General features: G+C 39.7%; 1 protein-coding gene across 5 annotated transcripts in view; it reads left to right on the forward strand.

The window, feature by feature from the left end:
- Positions 1-23,835, forward strand: part of TEK (TEK receptor tyrosine kinase) — a 98,827-nt gene that overhangs the window by 29,860 nt on the left and 45,132 nt on the right. For 2 of the 5 annotated variants that reach the window (XM_035696772.2, XM_035696773.2), the window contains exons 2-5: positions 12,439-12,750; positions 13,359-13,406; positions 21,243-21,353; positions 22,208-22,360. In XM_035696772.2, the coding sequence (XP_035552665.1) occupies positions 12,439-12,750; positions 13,359-13,406; positions 21,243-21,353; positions 22,208-22,360 (624 nt within the window). Of the gene's footprint in view, positions 1-12,438; positions 12,751-13,358; positions 13,407-13,587; positions 13,623-21,242; positions 21,354-22,207; positions 22,361-23,835 lie in introns of those variants that run through there. The other 3 variants (XM_025433301.3, XM_025433302.3, XM_049116199.1) reach the window with 2 other exon arrangements.

Below are 23,835 nucleotides of genomic sequence, written 5' to 3' on the forward strand. Positions count from 1 at the left end.
AAAAAGTAGTTCTTGAGGGAGCTCACGGTCTAAGGATGGAAACAGACATGTCCGTTATTTATTAGAACACCACCATTGAATTGATTGTGTGCTTTTCTGTAAATAAAAATATTTTAAAGTTACAAAAGAAATACAACAGTACGTACGTGAAGCAGTAAGTGAACATCTATCTTCTTCCTCACCCCGCCCTTGATTTCTAAGCCTGGCAATTTCATTATCCAGAGTACTACTGTTATTAAATTGGTGTATGAGTTCTAGGCTTTTCTCTCTGTTTGGCAAAAATGAGATCATACATATTGTTCTGTGTCTTTTCTTTTTTCCTTCTCTTTATTTTTATTTTTTACATCTTGTTTTCTTAAAGTATCAGAGACAGAACGCCATGCAAATTTCTAATCTTCCATTATATGTAAGAACCATCATGTATTTAGCCATGCTCCTGTTCATGAATTTTGTGTTGTTTCCAACTTGTGGCCATAGACTGTGATGAAGATCTGTGCACCAGGCAATCTCTTTGCATATTTTTACCAGTAATTATGGAAGATACATTTTTATTATAATTTTAAAAATTAATATACAGTATAATTGACTCTGTACAGTCCTATGAGTTTTAATGTTTTAGAGATTTGTGCACCTGCCACCACAATCAGAATACAGAACCATCCATCACCCCAGAAGGCTTACTGTATTGCCCTTGTGGAGTCACATCTCTCCATCTTCTAGTCCCTGGCAACCACTCATCTGCTCTTCATCCTTAAAAGACTTCTTTTCGAAAATGTCATATAAATGCAATCATACAGCATGTAGCCTGCTGATGCTGCGTTATTTTACTCAGGATAATGCCATTTTGTTGCAAGTATCAGCAGTTTGGTCTTTGTGTTGTTGAGTAGTATTCCTTTGTATGGATGTTGATGCATTTATGTACTAAGGGTCATTTGGATATTTCCAGTTTTGAGTGATTATAAATAAATGGAAGTGCTATAAACAGTCTTTGCATAAACAAAAGTCTTCGTTTCTCTAGGGTAAATACCGGGAGTAGCATTGCTGGGTGATATGATAAATGTAAGTTTGACTTTGTAAAAAAAAAAATGTTGAAGCATTTTCACAGCAATCGACCCATTCATTTTACGTGACAACCAGTGACAAAATGAGAGGTACAGTTGTTGTGCATTCCAGCCAGCACTTAGTGTAGGTTGTTTTGTTTTTAGCCATTCTAATAGGTGTATAGTAGTATCTCATCATAGCCTTTTTAAAAAAGATTTTATTTATTTATTCATGAGAGACACAGAGACCCCGGCAGAGGGAGAAGCAGGCTCCCTATGGGGGAGCTCAGTGAGGGACTCCATCCCAGGACCCCAGGATCACGACCTGAGCAGAAGGCTAATGCTTAATCACTGAGCCACCCAGGCATCCTGCTCATCATAGTTTTAATTAGCATTTCCCTGATGGCTAATGCAATGGGACATCTTTCTGTATGCTTTTTTGCCATCCATATGTCTTCTTTGGTGAAATGTCTCAAGTGCTTTGCTCATTGAAAAAAATGAATTGTTTTCTGACTGTTAAATTTTGAGAATTTTTTTAATACCTTCTAGACACAAGTTGTTTGTCAGATATGTGATTTGCGAATATCCTCTCCCAGTCTGTAGTTTGTCTTCTTATTTTAACGCTGTTGTTTACAGACCAAAGTTTTATTTATTTTTCTTTTTTTTTTAGACCAAAGTTTTAAATGTTGATAAAATCTAATTTGTCTGTTTTTGTCCTTATGGATCACACTTTTGGTGCCATAGCTAACAACTCACAGCCTAACCCTAACATTATGAAGATTTTTCTTCCATATCCCCAACTTTTTATGTTTTTACATTTTATAGGTTTCCTTTTCAGTAAATTTTTGTTTTAAGGTTGGAGGGTTTTGTTCAGGGTTCAGTTATTTTTGCATATTCGTATCCAATTGTTCCAGTACTGTTTCTTGAAAAGACCAGACTCTTGTCACTGAATTGTTGAAAGATACATTTTTTATGTGAAATGATGTTAATAGGAGTATAGTATAATTGCTAATGAGTTTTGAAGCCAGGAGGCTTAAATTTGAATCTCAGTTCTACCACTAATTACCTGTGTGACAATGACCAAGTACTTAACCTACTTTTGCTTTAGTTTCCTTTTCTGTAAAACAAAGATAGTTACAGTGCCTACTCTATAAGGTTGCTATGATGATTATTATATGTAAAACACTTGAAGCAGCACCTGACATATAGTAAGTGATGAATTAGGGTTAGCTTTTATGTAACTTTATAATTACTGTAGATATTGCGAGCATGTCCTGCAGACCAGGGCACTGAGGAGTCAAAGAATTTTGCTTAATTCCGTCTTGGGGGATATAGATACTTGATTGTAGAAGTAGATATACACTGCTTTGGATAGCATGAGGGCAGAGGGGAACTTGGCAGGTGATTGAATCAGGAAAAGAGCCCAGAAAGAATAGGTGGCCTGGCACCAAATGTGGATTCCTCTCACACCCAATACATTTCCAGATACCAAAAGAGCATGGTCCAATTAGACAGTAGTCTTCTCTTGGGGTGACCTGGACAGGAAAGATTGTAAGGTGGCATTGCAAAGCTTGGGGGAATTTGAAAGGCAGGCAAACTTCATTTCTGGGGGTTCCCAATTTCTCTGTCCTGTACCCTTTCCAGATTTTTGGCTGCCTCTCCTCAATGTCCTTCTTCCCTTGTCCCAGTTTCTACTAAGCTCCAGGATTCTCTAGGTCCATCCTGCCAGATTTATAAACATCCCAAATTCCCTCACATTAAAGATCTGTCCATTTACACTCCTATCCCTTCTGACAGAAAGGGCCCTGGAGAGACTCAGCACTTGAGGACCGCTTTACCATTGCCTTTCATGTGACCACCAACCAGTGTCTTTTCTATAGGCCTCAGTTTACCCTTTATGCATTGTGAGGCTTGCACCAGGCAAACTCTCAAGTCCCCTTCAGTTTAAACAAGCCTTGATTTGATGGTATCATCCATGCTAACTCCACCTCCACCTTATGGAACAAGTTTGTAAGTAAGTGTACATGCTTGATAATTTAGTGAAGTCTCACTGTGCCCTGGAAATAAAAAATTTCCTGCCAACTGATTGATGTTAATTCTAACTAGAATATGTCTTACTTATTCTAGATGGAAAATTTCTGGTGTTCTAAGGTGGAGAGAGGATGCCACTTCCTCTGGGAGACAGACAAGAACCCTATTTGGCTGATAGATGGGGATGGGAAACAGGCATGCCCTTTGGGCATACTGGCTTGGCACAGCTCCTGGGTGAGAACAGTTTGTTGTTAGAGAGGCACAGCCTAGTCACATCAAGGATGTCCTTGTCTAACTCCAAACTCCCAATTAAACAATAAAAAAAGTTAGCAACTTCCTTTAGTTATTTCCAGTCTTGTGCGTTTTGGTATCTTCTCGTTAATTGCCCAATGCCTTCTTGGAAGGGACCTTGAGAATAATGTTATTGCTCAGAGGCTTACTACATACATAAAAGGATCATGGAGGACAAAAGGAGATTAAAGTGTTGGAAGCATGCCTGGGAACTGGATATCTTTGGAGGAGGTAAGAAAGCAGAGAAGATACTAAAAATACTTTAACATGGACTGATAGAAATGGCTCTAGTAGTTCTTAAGATCCAATAAAAAGAAACTAATGCCAACTTTAGGATAGATTTAAGAAAGAATATTCTAGAAGTGAATCCTATTGAGCACTTACTCATTCTTAAAACCCTGCTTCTTAGTTACTCTTTTGGGGAAAACTGTTCTGTCTTCTCATAACCCTTTTGCTTTACCTAAGTAAGCCCAACTCTCCTTCAGGCTAAATGGCCCTTCCTGAGGGAGCTTTACCTGATTCACAAATCCTCCTCCAACTTCAGCCAAGTCTGATTAAGTTTGCCATTATGCTACCCCCCCGCCCCCAGTAACTTGTACTTCTTTCTCATAGTATTTATCATGGTTCCAGTGTTGTATTTATTTATGTGCTTAGTTTCCCACCTCTGTCTTTCACGTTTGCCTGTAAACTACGTGAGGGTTGAGATCACTGTTTTATTCATTGACGTATCTCCACAATGGAGAACAAAATCCCTGACACTCAGGAAATTTGTTTAATAGATATGGACATGTAAATATCTTCGTGAGAGGTTTTTAAACTATAGATAGTTTTCCTTTTCTGGACAGCATAAAAAAAACATTAACTAAAACCCAAATGATTCCACCAAAAATCCAGGATAGCTTGGGGGTTGTCTTGGCTTCTTTGGCTCTTTGCCAATCCCCTCATTCCAGAAATGCTTTGGCTAAGTTGGTGTTTGTTGACATTTTAAATATTTGGAAGTTTAAGATCTCTACTGCTGTTACAAAGGTGAGACATCCAAGAACACCTTGGAAAGGTTTTAAATATGGTTAATAGTAAACTTCCAAGAAATCATTCAGACAGTTGTTCTGAAGACATGATATCTTACTCCAAACACGTATCAGTGAAACTTTACCAATACTACAATCTAAGGTGATAAGAAGCATACAGAAATGCCCTCGGTATGCAATAATTTAACCTGCTTTTTCTGTTTAGCCTGCCAGCGCTTTGAAGATCAGGGAGCAGGGTTATCAGAACTTCACTATCTGCAGCAGTCCTGAGCTCGAATGTGGGAAGAGAGGGACAGCAGGCTAATTGGAATAAGCATGTTGTATTGCATTGGAATGTATTTTCACTGATAATCATAGTTAGCCTCTCATTTCTTTTCATTTGTAAAAAGAAAAGTAGTTTAAAGTGATGATCTTTGAAGTTTTATATGTTTTTATTTAAGCAAAATCATTTTTTTTTCTAAATGAAGGCTCATGTGAAGTGTAAATGTAAAAAACAGATAAAAATTGAATGGCTTCTTGAGAGCATGTATGTATTAATTTCATCTCCACCAGTCTCAGAAACTTCTGGTTTTTGTTTGTTTGTTTTTACGTATATCTTTTTATTGGAATTCGATTTGCCAACATATAGCATAACACCCAGTGCTTATCCCGTCAAGTGCCCCCCTTAGTGCCCGTCACCCAGTTACCCTATCCCCCCACTTTCCTCCCCTTCCACTACCCCTTGTTCGTTTCCCAGAGTTAAGAGTCTCTCATGTTCAGAAACTTCTGGAGCAACATTTTAGAAAATGAGAAATAGGGACACCTGGGTGGCTCCGCAGTTGAGTGTCTGCCTTCAGCCAGGGCATGATCCCAGGGCCCGGGATCCAGTCTCGCATCGGGCCCCCTGCTTCTCCCTCTGCCTATATCTCTGCCTCTCTCTCTCTCTCTCTCCCTGTGTCTCTCATGAATAAATAAATCTTTAAAAAAAAAAAAAAAGAAAATGAGAATTACTTGAAATATAGTTTGAAAAAATGGCTTGGTCTCTAATTTCTAAATCAAGTTTTGTTAAATGAGTGTTGATTTAGGTCTACAATCTTTCTATAATAATTTTTTAAATGTTTTTATTTTTGAAAACAAATTTTAAAGATTTTTTTTTTCCTGAGAGAGACAGAGGCAAAGACATAGGTAGAGGGAGAAGCAGGCTCCCCGTGGAGAGCTTGACATGAGACTCAATCCTAGGACCCTGGGATCATGACCTGAGCCAAAGGCAGATGCTCAACCACTGAGCTAGCCAGGTGCCCCTTTATTTTTCAAATTTTAATTACAGTGTAGTTAGCATACAGTGTTATATTAATTTCAGGTGTACAATATAGTGATTCAGCAATTCCATATATTGCTCAGTGTGCATCAAGATAAGTGTACTCTTAGGACATCTGGGTGGCTCAGTGCCACCCAGATTAAGCTTCTGACTCTTGATTTCAGCTCAGGTCATGATCTCAGAGTTGTGAGATTGAGCCTGGTGCCAGGTTGTGCACTCTGCAAGGAGTCTGCTTCACATCCTCTCTCTCCCTCTCCCTCTGCCACTCCTCCTGCTCCCACATCCTCTTTCTCCCTTTCTCTCAAATAAATAAATAAATCTTAAAAAAAAAAATCCCCTTTACACTATTTCACCCATCCCCCCCCACCTACCTCCCCTCTGGTAACAACCTGTTTGTTCCCTATAGTGAAGAGACAGTTTTTTGGATTGTCTTTTCCCCTCCCCCACCTTTATTCATTTGTTTTGTTTCTTAAATTCCACATAGAGTGAAACCATATGATATTTGTCTTTCTCTGACTGGCTTATTTACTTAGCACAATACTCTATCTCCATCCACGTTGTTGTAAATGGCAAGATTTCATTCTTTTTTGTGACTATTATTTTATATATATATGGTGCTTCTATAATTGGGCTATTGTAAATAATTCTGCTATAAACATCAAAGTGCATGTATTCCTTTAAATTTGTGCTTTGGTGTTCTTAGCATAAATACCCAGTAGTGCAATTATTGAATCAGGATAGTTCTTTTTTAAATTAATAACCTCTGTATTGTCTTCCACAATGACTACACCAGTTTGCATTCCCACCAGCAATGCACAAGTGTTCCTTTTTTCCATATTCTCACCAACACTTGTTGTTTCTTGAGTTTTTGATTTTAGCCATTCTGACAGGTGTAAGGTAGTATCTCATAGTGGTTTTGCTTTGCATTTCCCTGATGATGAGTGATATTGAGCATTTTTTCACACGTCTGTTGGCTATCTGGATGTCTTCTTTGGAGAAATGTCTGTTTATGTCTTCTGCCCACTTTTAAATTGGATTATTATTATTATTGGTGTTGAATTTTAGAAGTTCTTGGTATACATTTGGATACTCTTTTTGGATATGTCATTTGCAAATATCTCTTCGCATTCAGTAGATTGTCTCTTAGTTTGTTGGTTGTTTGCATTGTTGTGGAGAGCTTTTTATTTTAATATAGTCCCAATAGTTTACTTTTGCTTTTGTTTCCCTTGCTCCAGCAGACATATCTAAAAAGTTGCTATTACGGCTAACATCAGGGAAATTACTGCCTATGCTCTCTCTTCTTGGATTTTTATCCAAGGTCTCACATTTTAGGTCCTTAATTCATTTTGAATTTCTTTTTGTGTATGGTGTAAGAAAGTGGTTCAGTTTCATTCATGAATATAGCTGTCCAGTTTTCCCAACACTATTTGTTTAAGAGACTTTTTCCCATTGTATATTCTTATTTCCTTTGTTGAAGATTAATTGACATTAATTGACCATATAATTGTGGGTTTATTTCTGGGCTTTCTGTTCTGTTTCATTGATTTATATGTCTATTTTTCCATGACTATTTTTGTTTGCTTGTTTCAAGTTTGTATTTAAATTCTAGTTAGTTAACATATAGAGTGATACTGGTTTCGGGAGTAGAATTTAGTGGTTCATCACTTAACATAACACTTAACATCCAGTGCTGATCACAAGTGGTCTCCCCCCACTTTCTTTTTATTTTTTTTATTTTTTTTATTTTTTTTATTTTTTTTATTTTTTATTTTTTTCCACTTTCTTTTTTTAATTTAACAGTTTCTTTAAATTAAATTCAATTTGCTAACATGTAGTATAACACACAGTGCTCATCATATCATGTACCCTCCTTAATGCCCGTCACCCATTTACCCCAAACCCCACCCACTTACCTTCCATTAACCCTCAGTTTATCCTCTATAGTTAAGAGTCTCTTATAGTTTGCTTCCCTTTTTTCCCCTTCCCCTACATTCATCTGTTTTGTTTCTTAAATTCCACATATGAGTGAAATCATATGGTATTTGTCTTTCTCTAACTAATTTTGCTTGGCATAGTACAATCTAGCTACGTCTATGATTATTTTTAAAGAAAAGTATTTTTGTCTTAATGAGTCATTTTTCAGAGAAATATTGAATATAAGAAAATATAAATTCAATAAACATTTTGAGTGTACCACAATGCCATTTAATAATGTTACTATGAAAGATTAGATAACAAATAACAGAGTGAACAAAACGTTTTAGGATATTATGCTTCAACTGTGATGGACAATCATTTGTTAATTTGGCAAATGCCTTGTGATGGGAAAGCATTTCCTTACAAATAAGACACAGTTTAGGCAAATATTGAGAAGTGTTTGCCAAGTCTTTGCTAAGGAAAAATAGTACCAATCCCAAAGCATAAAAGATGTATGAAACTCAATATGCATCTTCCTTACTCATATAGCAAATTTAGTCTTATAATGAACTAGCTACTGGATTTAACTGGAGTCCTTCAGATCATGCTTGAGACAGAATAACCCCACACCAGTTCCCAGTGGGACTTAAAGAAGACAGCACTATAATGTAGGAAAAGGTGTTAGACACAGGAACTGATATTGGTGTGAGCCCAGATGAGAGGTCTGTCTTCTGGCAGTTTTTCTGAGGAAAACATCCCCAGTAGCAGATTCCTCTCTGGCACCAGCTATGCAACTGCAGCCATACCTTTCACAGTGTCAGTGGCTGAACTCTTCCTTAAAAAAAAAAAAAAAAAAAAAAAAAAGATTTTATTTATTTATTCATGAGAAACACTGAGAGGAGAGAGAGGCAGAGACACAGGTGGAGGGAGAAGCAGGCTCCCTGCAGGGAACCTGAGTGGGACTCTATCCCGGGTCTCCAGGATCACGCCCTGGGCCGAAGGTGGTGCTAAACCACTGAACACCCGCCCCCCCCCACCCCCCCCCCCCACCCCCCCCCACCCCCCCACCCCCTGCTGCCTGGCTGAACTCTTTCAAGAAGGGACAGCCACATCTATAGCCATTGCATTAGGCCCTCCGCTCCTTTAGTCTCTTTGAAAGGCAATGTGTAGCTATCCTTCTCCCTGTTTTCAAAGGTTTTTGTGGGGATCTTTTTGTTTGTTTGTTTGTTTACCCCATGTTTTCCCCCCAGCATTGTGGAATGGTATCACATTCCCTATTGGTCCAAAGATCCAGAATTTCCTTAGGCATATACAGACAAGTACAAATACATACTCTTGCTTTAGGAAAACTAGGTAGATGATTTTTAAGAGGCATCCCAGGAATCTGATAGGTATTTCTTCTCATCTCCAAAGCTCACATACAAAATCTTTCTAATACTTCATTGTAAATGGCATTACATAGGACAGACAACTCACTGATGGGAGAGAGTTCCCTGTAGCAGGCATGCTGAGTAAGGGAAGGAAAGTATAGTCAAATCTGGACCCTCGGAAGTATACGATTTCCCTTTCTGTCATTAAAAGTAAAGGGAGAGAACTGGGAGGAACAAAAGGAGAAAGAAACCAGATCCATACGCAGAAACAATTTACAAATGAAGTGTGTCTGTCTTCAAATCAACTGCTTTTCCTATTATTTCCTAAAGTCATTAAATAAACCACATCCAGTGCCAGTATAATTCAGTGAGTTCAGAGCAGATCCCTTGGTTTTGGCAAGTCACTCAACTGGTCCTAGAAATGAGGCTGGATTGAACTGGAGCTGAAAGAATTACAGTGTTTCCTTCCTCTGATGACTCTTTCTGGGAACATGCCTGGAATGAGTGAGTGCGGGAGACTAGGTGGTGTTCACTCAGAGGCACAGCTGGATATACATGTGGAAGGGGAGTTGGACTCCAGTGTTATTTTTGGAGGCTGTAATTCCACGGCTAGATTTCCTAGTTTATTTCTCTCTTACAACATTTTTCTTATCCCAACCCCTGTCTGTTCTCTAGAGATCTTAAAGTTACCACTGAGGCTTGAAACAAGATAGATGCTTCAGGATCAGGTTTGGAAACCGATTCAAGGCAAGATTTTTCTCTCTCAATCTTATGTATTGAGTTTACATTCCCATTTACATTGACTTGACTTTGACATTCTTCTTAATTAACTGGATAGAAACCTAACTCCTAATAGATCATTCTCAAAACATCACGGCACACATCCAACACTGGCAGTTGCCTTTAAAAAAAATGTACGAGGACTTCATGGCAGGCATAATGCTTGACTCAAAAAAGATATGGTAAATGAATACCAGTCAATCCTAAATACTCAGCAACCAACGAGCACCTTTCTATGACATTTTATAAAGACCATAACATTTATTTTTTTTTTCCTTTTTAAACTCAGCAATTCTCAGAACAGCCTTCTAAATATGGCAAGGAGTTCAGTTTAGATTCAGAAGAACACTTTCACTTTTAACCTCATTATTCTAGAAGTGGGAATGGTAAACTTGAATCAAGCAGATCTGGAATAAAATTTGCCCACACATCCATCCAACAAATATTTATTAAGTCTTTTAAATGTGGAGGCTAGGCAGATATTCCTATATATGTCAATGTGAAAAACAGCTTTAATCCTTGTCTTAGTGGAACTTGCCATCCAAGAGAAGAGAGAGTAAATAAAATAGCCACAGATTGTAGTAATATTTATGAAGGAAACAAACAGAAGACTGAATTAGAGGATAATGGGATGAGAGTGTATAGATAGTCTAGATCAAGTAGGTAGGGACACCATCTATGAGAAAGGTATTTAGACTGAGACTCAAAGAATGAGCACAAGTTAGCCATGTGGGAAGTGGAGTCAGGCACAGAGGTCAGCATGCACAAAATCTTTGAGGAGGAAAAGGGCATGGTGATGTAACTAAGGAACTGAAAGACCTATGGGAGTTTGAATTCCAGCTAGGACTTCAGTAGCTGTGGAAGATAGAATCAGCTACTCAATCTTTTGAGCCTTCATTTTTTTCATATTGAAATATGATAATGGTGCATGCTTCACAGGTTGTTGGCAGAACTTAATGGGTATTAAATGAAGTAACATGGAGTTTACTTGAATCACTTTACATCTTCACAAAGGTCTCTGAGACTTCAGTTGGTCTTTATCACCCATTGTGCTTGACCTGTCTAGTACCCTGGTCATTGTATGTAGATGTGGGGCTCAACCATTACTGGAGAAAGAATATCCTCCATCCCTAGTATTCATACTCAACAAGAGCAGAGAATAGGCACAGATTTCATTTGTTCATCTTAGAAATCAGAAGAGAAGACGGGAGGGAGGGAGGGAAGGAAGGAAGAGAACGTGAAAAGAAAGGATTTCCTTTTCTAAAATGTGCTTCATCATTTATGGAATAACTTTTAAAGGCCAGATAGGATTTTGTTTTTACATTAGGGGAGGGTTGGGATACCTGGGTGGCTCAGCAGTTGAGTGTCTGCCTTTGGCTCAGGGCCTGATGCCATATTCCCAGGATCAAGTCCCGCATCAGGCTCTCTACATGGAGCCTGCTTCTCCTCCCTCTGCCTGTGTCTCTGCCTCTCTCTCTCTCTGTGTGTGTCTCATGAATAAATAAGTATTTAGATACTTGTAAATAAATATTTTTTTCTTAAAAAAAAAAGAGTCTACATTTGGGGAGGGTTGAGGTTTGGGCCTACATGTTCAGGAAACAGAATAAAGAACAGAAATAATGATCATTATAGATCTTATATAGTTGACATAGTGCTTAGTTAAGTTATGTACTTTATCTCATTTAATCTTTATAAGAATCCTCCAAGATGAGTCTTGTTAGCCCCATTTTTTAAAAATAACTTTATTTTTTAAAAGATTTATTTATTTGAGAGACAGAGTGAGTAAGAAGAAGAGGAAGAGCAGGGGCAGGGGGAGGGAGAAACAGACTCTCCTGCTGAGCAGAGAACTGGACATGGGGCTGGATTCCAGGACCCCAGGATGATGACTTGAGCAGAAAGCAAACACTTAACCAATTGAGCCACCCAGGCACCCTTGTTAGCCTCATTTTGAAGAGGAGGCAAATGAAGCTCAGAAGGAAATGTGGACGTCACTCAGTCCCTCTCTTGGGGAATTCTTTGATAACGATGACAGTCTCTAAAGTTAGCATACAGTGTATATAGTTGATAAATTTCTTGAGAATACTTTATTGTGGCATTACCACATTATTGTTAACTTTTAATAATTAATGATAATTATTAATAATTAATGACAGTAATGCTATTATTATGACTTTATCTCAACTCAGCAAGCATTGCTGAATACCTAACTAATGTCACAGACACTGTAGTGGGTAGAGATATAATGCACAGCTTCGTTTTGGGGATGAAGAATAGCTGATAGTCCATGGCCGCTACGGTGAGCAGTGGGGCAGGAGTGGTTAGTAGTGTCTGGGTGATGCCATGGTAGAGTTTTGGATCTTGTCCCATGGAAGAGTAGCATTTTGAAGGACTGCTCACAAGGTTTGTTTGTTTGTTTGTTTATTAGACTTTATGTATTTATTCATGAGAGAGAGAGAGGCAGAGACATAGGCAGAGAAAGAAGCAGGCTCCCTGCAGGGAGCCCGATGTGGGATTTGATCCGGGACTCCAGGATCCCACCCTGGGCCAAAGGCAGGCACTTAACCGCTGAGCCACCCAGGTGTCCCTCACAAGCTATTTTTAGCCAGAGCTTTATAAGCACCAGTTACCTGCCGGGCCATGTTAATAACCTTCCTCATAGATTGCACACCTTCTTTCTTTTTTAGGAATGGTGGACAGTGCCATGGACCTGATCTTGATCAATTCCCTACCTCTGGTGTCTGATGCGGAAACATCCCTCACCTGCATCGCCTCTGGGTGGCGTCCACACGAGCCCATCACTATAGGAAGGGACTTTGAAGCCTTAATGAACCAGCACCAGGATCCCCTGGAAGTTACTCAAGATGTGACCAGAGAATGGGCTAAAAAAGTCGTTTGGAAGAGAGAAAAGGCTAGTAAAATCAACGGTGCCTATTTCTGTGAAGGACGAGTTCGAGGAGAAGCAATAAGGATCCGGACCATGAAGATGCGCCAGCAAGGTAATATGCCCCCTAGTCGGGGGCACGAGAGGCCCACTGAGACTCCCACACAGCCCCCGCTTCGGCAGCTGCTCAGTCAGAGACCGGGCATGGACCGTGTGGGTGTGGGGCTGGGAGACCGTGTCTGAGCTTTTCCAGCGTCGCTGTCTCTAGGTCACAGTATCCGGGATAAAAGAGCCTGGCCATCTGGCTCACATTCGACCCCTTCACTAGACGCCTGCCTAGGTCATGAGATGGAATGAAGTATATTATACATTGTACTAAGAGCTCCATGGCCTTTATTACATGCATGTAATAAATATATAATAATATAATATATAATATATAATTATAATATATAATATAATATAACATATAATAATATAATTACATATATAATATGTAATAGGAAAATAGCAATGAAGACAACTGTCCATGCCAACATATAAGCTGTTTTGAGCTTTCTTGATGATTTTTCATTAGATTCTTCATTTTGCTTGCCCCTGTGTATTCTTAACAGAAGTTAATGTTTTCAGGGGACAATGTGGTAGAAATTAAGAACTTAAGAGGGAAGCACCTATCCGTAACTCAACTTGGTTACTTACTCTATCGGTTATCTGTTGTTCCAGTAACGCTGTGTACCACGCAACCGCAAACCGTCATAGTGGCACACGACAGTAAGCATTTCTTTTTTTTTTTTTTTTTTTTTACTTATGATAGTCACAGAGAGAGAGAGAGAGAGAGAGAGAGAGAGAGAGGCAGAGACACAGGCAGAGGGAGAAGCAGGCTCCATGCACCAGGAGCCCGATGTGGGATTCGATCCCGGGTCTCCAGGATCGCGCCCTGGGCCAAAGGCAGGCGCCAAACCGCTGCGCCACCCAGGGATCCCGACAGTAAGCATTTCTAACTTGAGAGTGTAAGGCAGGTGGGCTGATTGGGTGACTCGGCTATCCTTGACTGGGCTTTCTCACACATGGTTGTTGGCTGACTGGAGACCTTGGCTGGGCCAGCCTGGCTCTGTTCCATGCCTCTATTATCCCTTCGCAAGCTAACCCGGGTATTCTCACGGAGATGGCAGACGTGCAAGAGAACAGGGGAAACATACAAGGCTCTTTGAGACTTAGCCTCAGTATTGTATGCTTTCATTCCTATCTCATTTTATTGCCCAAAGAAAGTCCAATAGCAGAGCCTAAAGTTGGAATGGATGGACATCACACAATTAAATGGCAAAGATTATGGAGACAGGGAGGGATGAAGAATTGGGGCCCTTTTTGCAGGCTAACATTCTTGGAAAAGAGACCATGATTTCATTTTATAAGTTGAGTAACCACACTTAGTTCCCAGAACACCAGGACTTTGAAGGGAAATGTTGAGAGGCTTCTACAAAGGGGCATATTACTCTTTGCTACTGCCTCACAAGGCAGTGATGTGATGGAGCCTTTTTCCCAAAATACAAGTGGTTCTAAGCTAAATCTTTAGGCCAGTCCAACAAATTGATGGCAGTTGGAGGAGACAGTATTGTGAATATCATTTAATGATTCTATTTTGCCCTAAGTCTCCCAGGCCTGGACAGGCTGGTAGATTTCTGGTATCTTGGTGCTACTTGCTGGGAGGAAGGCACAGAATTCCAGCAAATATGACCTCTCCTTGTCCTGGCTGGAATAATCTGGCCACTCACGCATCAGCCCTTTTTTTCCCTGGACTGATCATACCTATAGCAAAGAGGTCCTTTCTAGATTGATGTCATCATAGCCACAGGGACAGTGGCCTGAGAACGTGTCTTTTCAGGAGATAATGACCTTGTGAATTCTTCACAGGCTGATTTTTAATTGCAAAAGTGATCCATATAAATAACACCCCTCTACACATATCTCTGATTGGCAATTTTTTAATATAGGAGTCTGCATTTTTTAGATCTGTGTTTCTCAAAGTTGAACATGCTTATAGATAGATCACCTGTGGGTCTTGGTAAAATGCAGATTCTGATTCAGTAGGTGCTTGAGGAGCATCCTGAGATTGTGCACTTCTAACAAGGTCCCGGGTGATAAGGTACCTCTGGGCTGTGGACCATACTTTGGGTAACAAGGGTTTAGAGTCAGCCCCTAGCTACGTTCCACCTGAAAACATTTCTTTGAATTTGTTAATGTCCGTAATTAAAAGATTTGAAAGCAGCAAGCTCATTTTAAAGTCAAAAGTGATAAAAATCACTATTCATTACAAATGAAGGAAAAGGTTTTCTTAGCAAAACTGTAATGGTCACCTTTAAATGACACTAGGGTGAGTGGGAAAAGTGTACAACAGACATTCCCAGGAATGCAGCTCTCCGGTGAGGGAAGAGAGTTTGAACAAAGGGATGTGAGGTGTGCCAAAGCTATCATGGCTAAAAAGTCAGCTCTATTATTTTTCACATTGTCATTCGGGATTTGACTTGTATAAAGAGTTATGCCTTTCTGCTGACATTTCCACATTCTGAATGAAGATAATCTGAGATTTGTGCCCTAGTGGCTTTATAGGAAAGAAATGTTGAAGTGCCACTGTGCCCTTTTCAGGCTGACCTGAGCCTGTGCTTGACTGTGAAAATAAGAACCTGGAGAGTATATTAAACTGGAATTTTGGGAGTCAAAGACCAGCTCTAATGACTGCTTCAAACTGAAAGTCTAGGCCAGTGAAGGTTAAGGAGAGCTTAAATTCAGTTAAATGAGGTAAAGGCAGGCTTGCTAGTGAGAGAGTGTGGAGAGAAGATGGCTTTCAGACTCTTATTCACCTGAGTTTTAATTCTGTCTCCACTACTTACCAGCTCTGGGTAAGCCACTTAATATCTGTTGGTCTCATTTTTCGTCATCTGTGAAACGAGAATAACAGTATCTTAAGTTTTAAATAAGGTGGTGTGTACAAAAAGCCAATTCTCATGAATGTGTTTAAATGAAGATTTGGGGACACCTGGGTGGCTTAGAGTCTGCCTTCGGCCCAGGGCATGATCCTGGAGTCCCGGGATCAAGTCCCACATCGGGCTCCCTGCATGGAGCCTGCTTCTCCCTCTGCCTGTGTCTCTGCCTCTCTCTCTCTCTCTCTCTGTCATGAATAAATAAATAAAATCTTAAAAAAAAAATAACAGAGAGAGGAATTTTACCACATACATTCGAGAACTAAATGAGACCACCAATATATTTGGCTCATAGTAAATCTTCAATAATCATCACAATGCCTAGGAATAAGCAATAATTTTAGTAAGACTATTTTTCTACTCGGTTGTAGAAAAAATTAATACCATCCATTAACATAATTATGGAAATTTATAAAAATAGAAAAATAGGTAGTGCTTTCTCTCCTGCATTGTAATAGCAACATCTCAGGCTGTTGAACGGATTCTGTTTATTTTGCTGATCATCCAGTAGCTGAAATAAGGCAGGAGGAAAGTAATATCCTTTATGGTGAATCAGGAAAACCTTCGCATCTATGTCTTCGTGACACTATTAATTCCCTAGTAAAACATTGTGGGATCTCAGAGGCGCCTGCCCAGGGACATAGCAGGATAGGATAAACATCGATGTATTCCTGCTTGCTGCTGACTCGTGCATCTGGGGAGGAAGTGGAAAATCCATTTGAGATGTGCCAAAACATGCTTAAATTGGCTCTCACACGCCAAATGGTCAAACTGTTTTTTATCAATGGCATCATGCAAAAAAATCAAAAGCAATTTGTTCAGACCTCACTGGTGATTTCATTTGGGGGTAGGGAGGTATAAATGAAGTTTGAAACATTTTCACAGCCAAGTTGCTGTCTCAGAGTGTTCCATCTGGAAGAAACATAGGTTATTTCCTTCCTATTTTCATTTGAGAAATAGCTGTACTTTAAGATCATCAAACCTTCCAAATGTGATTTGTGAAGTTAATAAAGAGGAGCAAGCCATTTGTATTTAAATAATATGAATGAATGTGTTAAAAGCATAAAGAAAATAGGAAAACTTGAAATCAGATTCATTCATTTATTCTTTCATTCCCCAAGTATTCTTAGGGCCTCTTTTTGTGTCACATGTGGGAGATGTGGTGATGGTAACATTTCTTGAAAACTTAGGTACATGACATTTCCCTAGCAATTTTATATACATTACTATATAAGTTAGACTTTACTGAAATGTGTGTCTGGTGAGGACTGTTACGACCCTGTATTAAGAGATGGGCCTTACAGCTATTGCAATTTAGGTGCATTCACACACCTGGTTTCCATTGTTGGGCCTGGACAGGTTGCCTCAGACTGATCCCAGAAGCCAGGCCCTAACTCACATCCTGTGCTGCCCTTCGAAACAGATGTGAACTTAGGTCTTGGAGTGTTCAGTCTAGCTGGGGAGCTGCACTGTGTGGGGCCTGGAATGGAGCTGTGCAGGGCGTTGGGAGAACAGCCTTGGGGTACTTACCCCGGATCACAGGAGATATGTAAGGTCCCTAGAGAAACAGACATCTACATGGAGACTGATGATGAGTGGGATGTGGTTAGACATGGGGGAAGGGAAGGAGGAAGTTTATGACTTGGTCGTGAGTGATAACGTGGTCCATTTGCAGAACTGCATATGGTTGAGAATGGCTGCAACTGAGAACTAAGACAGTGGGCCTGGAGTAAGAGGGTCTGAAGAGCTAGTGTTGTTGAATGTGTGGGTGTCTTGAGTTTGTGTCTCAACTTTCACACAGACTCACGGTCAGGAAGCCTTGGGTAAGGAGCAAAGTCACCCTTAACTCCGTCTCCCACATGGGTAGCCAGTGGATATACCTACCTTCTTTATAGCACGGTTGTGAAATTGTACAAAATAATAATGGACATAGAACACCACTATTACCCTTAGTCTTTATCAGTAAAGGAGACACCCAAAATTGAACTCAGTTGTATTGCATCTTGAGAAACATCTTTATTTATAACTGTTACTACCATCTGTTCTCCTCTCCAACCCTTACAGAATACGCAAATCACATTCTTAGTTAAGTTCTGTCAATTAGTCCATCCAAATGACCTTGAACAAGCCATCTTCAAATTCAGGCCCTAGCGATCTCATTTATAAATGAGGTGCCAGAACTTTAAAGCCTCTGGAGTGCTAACATTGAATAACCTATGGAAGGCTTCCACAGCCAAGTAACCTAGTTCAAATCCTAACTCTCCTATGAACTTACTGGGTAGTTGGACAAGTTACTTTACCTCTGTACCTTCATTTTCTCATTTGTAAAATTAAGATAATCGTAGTACCTATCTGACGGAGATATTGTGAAAATTAAATATGTGTAAAGTGCTTAGAAAAAGTAGGGCCTGATAGCACTATTGAGAGGTGCTTATTGTTTTTATGATCCATTCAAGTCACATGACATTAATCTGCATAGTGTCCAAGCTGGGCTCCTGTGTCATCCAAGTACAGCATGAAGGTTGTAGATTCCTTTATTAGTACTCAGCAGAGAACAGTCAACCTGGAGCCATTCATGCAGGAAGGGACAGGCTGGATAGCAGTAGAACTCTGCTATAACCACTTAGGTAGAAACCTACCTAAGAAAAGAGGGGGCTTAAAAGCCACGAAATCTGAAACAACAAAGAACTACGGAGCGGGGGGGAAAAGAAAAGCCCCATTGGAGTGGAGCCTGTGGCAAATGTCCATTCCTTTTCAGGATACAATGCTGAGTGAGAAGTTCTATGGTCAGTTCCATGATTACATTGTCACACAAAGGGGCAGAAAGTAAAAGCAAACCACAGAGAAAGGAACAACAGTATAAAATGGTCACAAAAGATTGTTACAGGGGCCTGGGAACATGCCACAGAGAGCAAGCGCCACACACGTCAGGATCGCTGAGGGAAGCACCTGGTCACTGTGAGCAGGAGCTCCATCAGGTCCCCCTGCCCGTGGTCCCTCCCTGCCTTCCCTGAATGCTCCATCCCTCTTAGTACCTTCAAGAAAGCGGCCACCTGCACCCAGGTGACAGATGGCTGCCCAGCCGTGTTGCCATTTCTTTATATTTCGGAAGGATACTGAACTCTTCTAAGTACCTGGGGGTTTGGAATACATCATTTCATGCTCCCAGCAACTTTTCAAAGTAAATACTTGTACTTCTAAATTACAGACAAGGAAGCTGAGATATTCAGAGGTTAAGTAACTCCTTCAAAGAGATCTAGTAAGGGGGTGAGGGGGCACAGCTTTAAGTCTAGGACTGTCTTCCACACTCCCAGTGCCCTTTGACCCACCCCATTCTCCCTCTAGGTATGTATGCCTCATGTCACAAGGGGCATTTTTGTGGGTGTCCTGGCAGGGCCCTGTGCCTGGGTCAGCACACACCGAGAAGAACAAGTAGATGAACCTATAGCTGAGTCCTTCTGAGTGTAGTTGCAGGCATCTCCTGCCCCCAGGGTAGCCCTCTAAACCCATGACGTGCTCCATACCTAATCAGCCTCTCTCAAGCCACTAGTCTGAAAGCCACAGAGGAGACAGGAAAGAAGGCTGACTGACCCCGTGCTCCATAGCAGGCTGGTTCCTAGGTTGAAACTCCATGGGGATCCAAACCTTAGGGTAGAGAGTGCTTTGCTATTGATTTCTAATTTAGGTGGCTTCTGGTCAGAGGATTTGTTCTATAGAATATTGATTCTTTGTTATTTATGGAGATGGGCTTTGTGGCTTAATAAGGGAGACAATATGCTTGAACATGTGTTCTTACAGCTGGCTGGGTACAGGGATCCATGAATATCCAACAGATCTTTAATTGCATTATACAGTTTTTCTTTATTTGTTCTTAGTAAATTTTTTGTCTGTTTGATGAATCAGTTTCTGAAAGTTTCCACAGTGTGGATTTGTCCATTTCTTTCTTTACTTCTGTCAGTTTTGGTTTCATGGGTTTAGGAGCTATTGTTAGATGCATATATAAGTTCAGGATTACTATTTCTTCCATTTATTATATCATCATGTAAAGACCATCTTTATCCCAAAAATTTTGTTTTGGCTTTAGAATAAACCATTTTCTTCTAGGGATGCCCAGGTGGCTCAGCGGTTGAGCGTCTGCCTTTGGCCCAAGGCGTGATCCCAGGGTTCTGGGATCGAGTCCCACATCGGGCTCCCTGCATGGAGCCTGCTTCTCCCCCTGCCTGTGTCTCTGCCTCTCTCTCTCTCTGCATCTCTCATGAATAAATAAATGAAATCTTTTAAAAATAAATAAATAAATAATTTTCTTCTGACATAAATATTGTAATACCAGCTTCTTTCAATTCATATAAGTCTGGTATATATTTTTCTATCCCTTTATTTACAATCTTATGTGTTATTATGTTTAATATGCAGGTCATGAAAAAGCATGTGTATTATATATGTATTTAAAAAAATTCATTCTAGGGTTCTCTGGCTTTTGACATACATTTGGCAGAATCTATCTTTTCTGTTTGTTATGATTTGATTTTTATTCGGGCTTTTTTCTAGGCTTTCATGTTTCTCCTGCCCTCCATGTTTAGGAAAGTTATATGTCCCAATTCTCTTCTTTTAGTGCTGATTGTTACGTTTTAAAAATTGGCTTAACTTGCATGTCAATTATATCTCAATAAAGCTAATTTTTTTAAAAAAATGGCTTACCTCAAAAAAGCCTAAAGTTAACCCCCTCTTATTTTTGTAATTGTGTGTCTCTGTAGATTATGATGTAAATTAAGGGAATTAAGAAATTGTTGTGGTTGGGAGAATGTTAGAAGATTTTATTCACACATCTTGTCCAACAAACCAAAGCACTTGGGCAATGTTATCTTCCACGACTGACAAAAAGACAGATGTTTCCAAAAGAGTTTTATAAGTCAAATATACAATGGCTTCTCCAGGGTCCTCTCAGTACTGCCCAGTTCCATAACTATGTCAGTATGTGTGTATCTCTATACATTTGATTATATATTTATATTATATAATATATATTTTATATATAATTAAGGGGAAGAAGGGTCCCATCTTTGCCTTATTGTCCAATATCCTAATATTTACACCATTAGTAATAAGTCCAGCATTGTGCTGATTCCATTTGAGAAATGCCTGGGGTGTTCTAAAGCAATTAGAGTTAGTTGGATCAACACAACCCAAAAGGTCCATGACCCAAAAGGGAAGAGCCATTTGGCAAATGTCTAACCGTTTCTATTCTTTTCCACTTTGAGAAAACTTGGTAGAGATTGGAGAAAGATGGTTGATTCATTGTTAATATAGTTGAGAGCTAATATCAGGTCTTTGACAACAGATATTCGTCAACATAATGTCCCCATCTCCCCAATGAGTTTTTGGGAAAAAAATGTGTATATGCATATTGTATGTATATATTTACATTTTTACAAAGAAAATGACTATTCCTTTCATCACATTTTTCAAAAACTTAATGAAGTTTAAGACACATTAGCTCCCCTTTTTCCTGTCCTACCAATCAATCGAATTCTGGCAAGGGCCAGCCCTCATCATCTGAAGTTCAAAGTTCAGTTGCTCCTGAAGAAAATATGTGACTTCATTTTTTTGTTTTCTTTCTCTCTCTTAAAAGCTTCCTTTCTACCAGCTACTTTAACCATGACTGTGGACAGGGGAGATAATGTGAACATATCTTTCAAAAAGGTGTTGTTGAAAGAAGAAGATGCAGTGATTTACAAAAATGGTGAGTATATGTTTTGTTTCCTACAAGCACCAGGTGTGAGAAATCAGATAGCATGAGACGTATTGGGTCATCATTCTGGTGCAGTCTTAGGGGCAGATGTTTGAAGCAAAGCCATTATGATGTAAGCCAGTTAAATCTTACTAAAGAAGCTCTATCAGGCAATGTGGTTGGTTGCTTAAAGCAGAGATTCATATACAGACATGAATGTACATACATTCTATATTTATGAATGTGTAATAAGAAATTGTGAATGTACAGTAAAACCCCATCATGATGATAAATGAGGTCCCAAATTCAGCCATGAAAAATGTGATGTTGCTTGATTGCAAGGTGAAGGAAATTACAAGACAGAGCTTGGGAAGCCAACTGGCACTAGGTCTGGAAATCCAACTGTGTCTTACAAATCTGTCCAGGTCCAACTGTGGTTTGGCACCATCTGGTGGCAGTTGTCTGATCCAGCTGAAGTATTGATGGGGACCATTCTGAGTTCTGTAGGGGGATAGGACTTCCAGATTGGAGTAGTGATTCTAGGTATCTCCTGGTTAATGGATTAGTTGGCAGGGGTACCTTTACTTGTTCGTCTTTTTCTGCAGAAGATAAACACTTTAGCCTTAGCTCTATCTTCATCTATTTGGTGGTAGACGGTACAGACCAACCTATCTGCTCTGTCACCACAACTTTCTCAATTTTGAGGAGAGCATTAAATGGCTCAGCCTTTTCATTCTTCCACATCCAGTATGCTAGGGCACATTTGCTATATCCAGTCAGAGACAACTGATGAAGTTGGGGAGCCAGATGGGGAAACAGGAGTGTTTGTGTGTGACCCACTGTTCTCTACTCTTCTCCCTTGCTAGGTTCCTTCATCCACTCAGTGCCCCGGCACGAGGTACCTGATATTTTAGAAGTGCATCTGCCTCATGCTCAGCCCCAGGATGCTGGAGTGTACTCAGCCAGGTACATAGGAGGAAACCTCTTCACCTCGGCCTTCACCAGGCTGATCGTCCGGAGTAAGTGATTGAAAGGCCACAATCTGGGATGATTTGGTTGTTAGGATCTTTAGCTGCAAGTAACAGAAACTGACTCTGGCTACTTAAGCAAAAACCAGGGACTGGTTGGAAGTATACTAAGGACTCCAAAAAAATTGGTGAAACAACTGAAAAGCAAGTTTCCAGAAAAGATAGGCCCCAGAGAAGATGTGGGGCGCTCAGCATGGGTAGGGGTGGATGAACTTTCTTTCCAGAGGGATACTCTTACTCTAACTATGCTTCAGCAATGTTTCTTTTATTTCCAACATTTGAATTACCGGGATAAAGGGTGTCTTCCCACCCTTGATTTCAGCTCTGGTCATGATCTCAGGTTGTCAGATTGAGCCCCTTGTCAGGCTCTGCAATCAGTAAGTAGTCTGCTTTAGATTCTTTCCCCCTCCCGTTCCTTCCTCCTCTATGCCTCTGTTGTTCTCCTCGTGATCTCTCTCTCAAATAAAAAAATAAATTCCTTAAAAAAACCCAAACAACAACCACATTAAGCCTCCTGTAAATACCACACATTCCAGATTATTTAACTGTCAAATGGCATTTCTATTCTCATTTTTGAAAAATGCGCATGAGTTAGAACTAGTAAAAACTCTACCCCCACCCTTTTACAACTATCAAAACTTCCCTTGAATTTTCTTGGCTGTACCAAGTATTCATGATATTAAACGACTCAGGTCTACTTAGATGACAGAGCATTTGGGTTGCTCTGTCATTCTTCTAATGATTGGAATCTCTAACTTATGAACAATTTTGCTTTGCATTATATTTATTTGTTTGTTCATTCAACAAATATATATTGATTATAACTCTGTGCCCAGCATCATTTTGGTATGAAAATACGAGGGATAAAAAGATGAATCACTGTCCCTTGGGTAATTCTCAGAGTAGTTACATAGGTAAATGGAGAAATAGTTTTGCATTATGACATTATAAGTATGAAAAGTGTAGCTCATCTGGTTTCGGCAGGTGGAATCCTCTCTTATTCCCTACTCTCATGGAGAGTCCAAGTGGCAAAAGCACAGTTTGCCTTCATTTTGTTTAGGTGGCTTCTCTCTAGTCTAATACAACACCACGTACTGGGGGTACTCAGAGTCTAGGGTTTATGGGGACACTTTCTAGTAATAGCAGAAACGTCAGACGTTGACATATGGTAAAAGATTTAACTTTTTTTAAAATGTCAAAACAAACATGACTTAATATAGACTAGAATGTGAAACTTACGTGAACTTTTAATACAAAGTGAAAGATTTCAAAACACATTTTGATCTCTAGCTTATCTCTTGAGATTGCTAGGAGCACATGGTAATTCCTTTGCTATTAGGGGTATTTTGGTGAAATTGTTTGAGAAGCACTGCTAAATATCTAAAATAATTCTAAAAAAGTTTGAGTTAGGCTATGATCATCCCATTTAAGAGTATTTTTCCCCAGTGGGATTTATTTGATGTTTT

This window comes from Canis lupus, chromosome 11 (genome assembly GCF_003254725.2).
Source record: "Canis lupus dingo isolate Sandy chromosome 11, ASM325472v2, whole genome shotgun sequence".
NCBI lineage: Eukaryota > Metazoa > Chordata > Mammalia > Carnivora > Canidae > Canis > Canis lupus.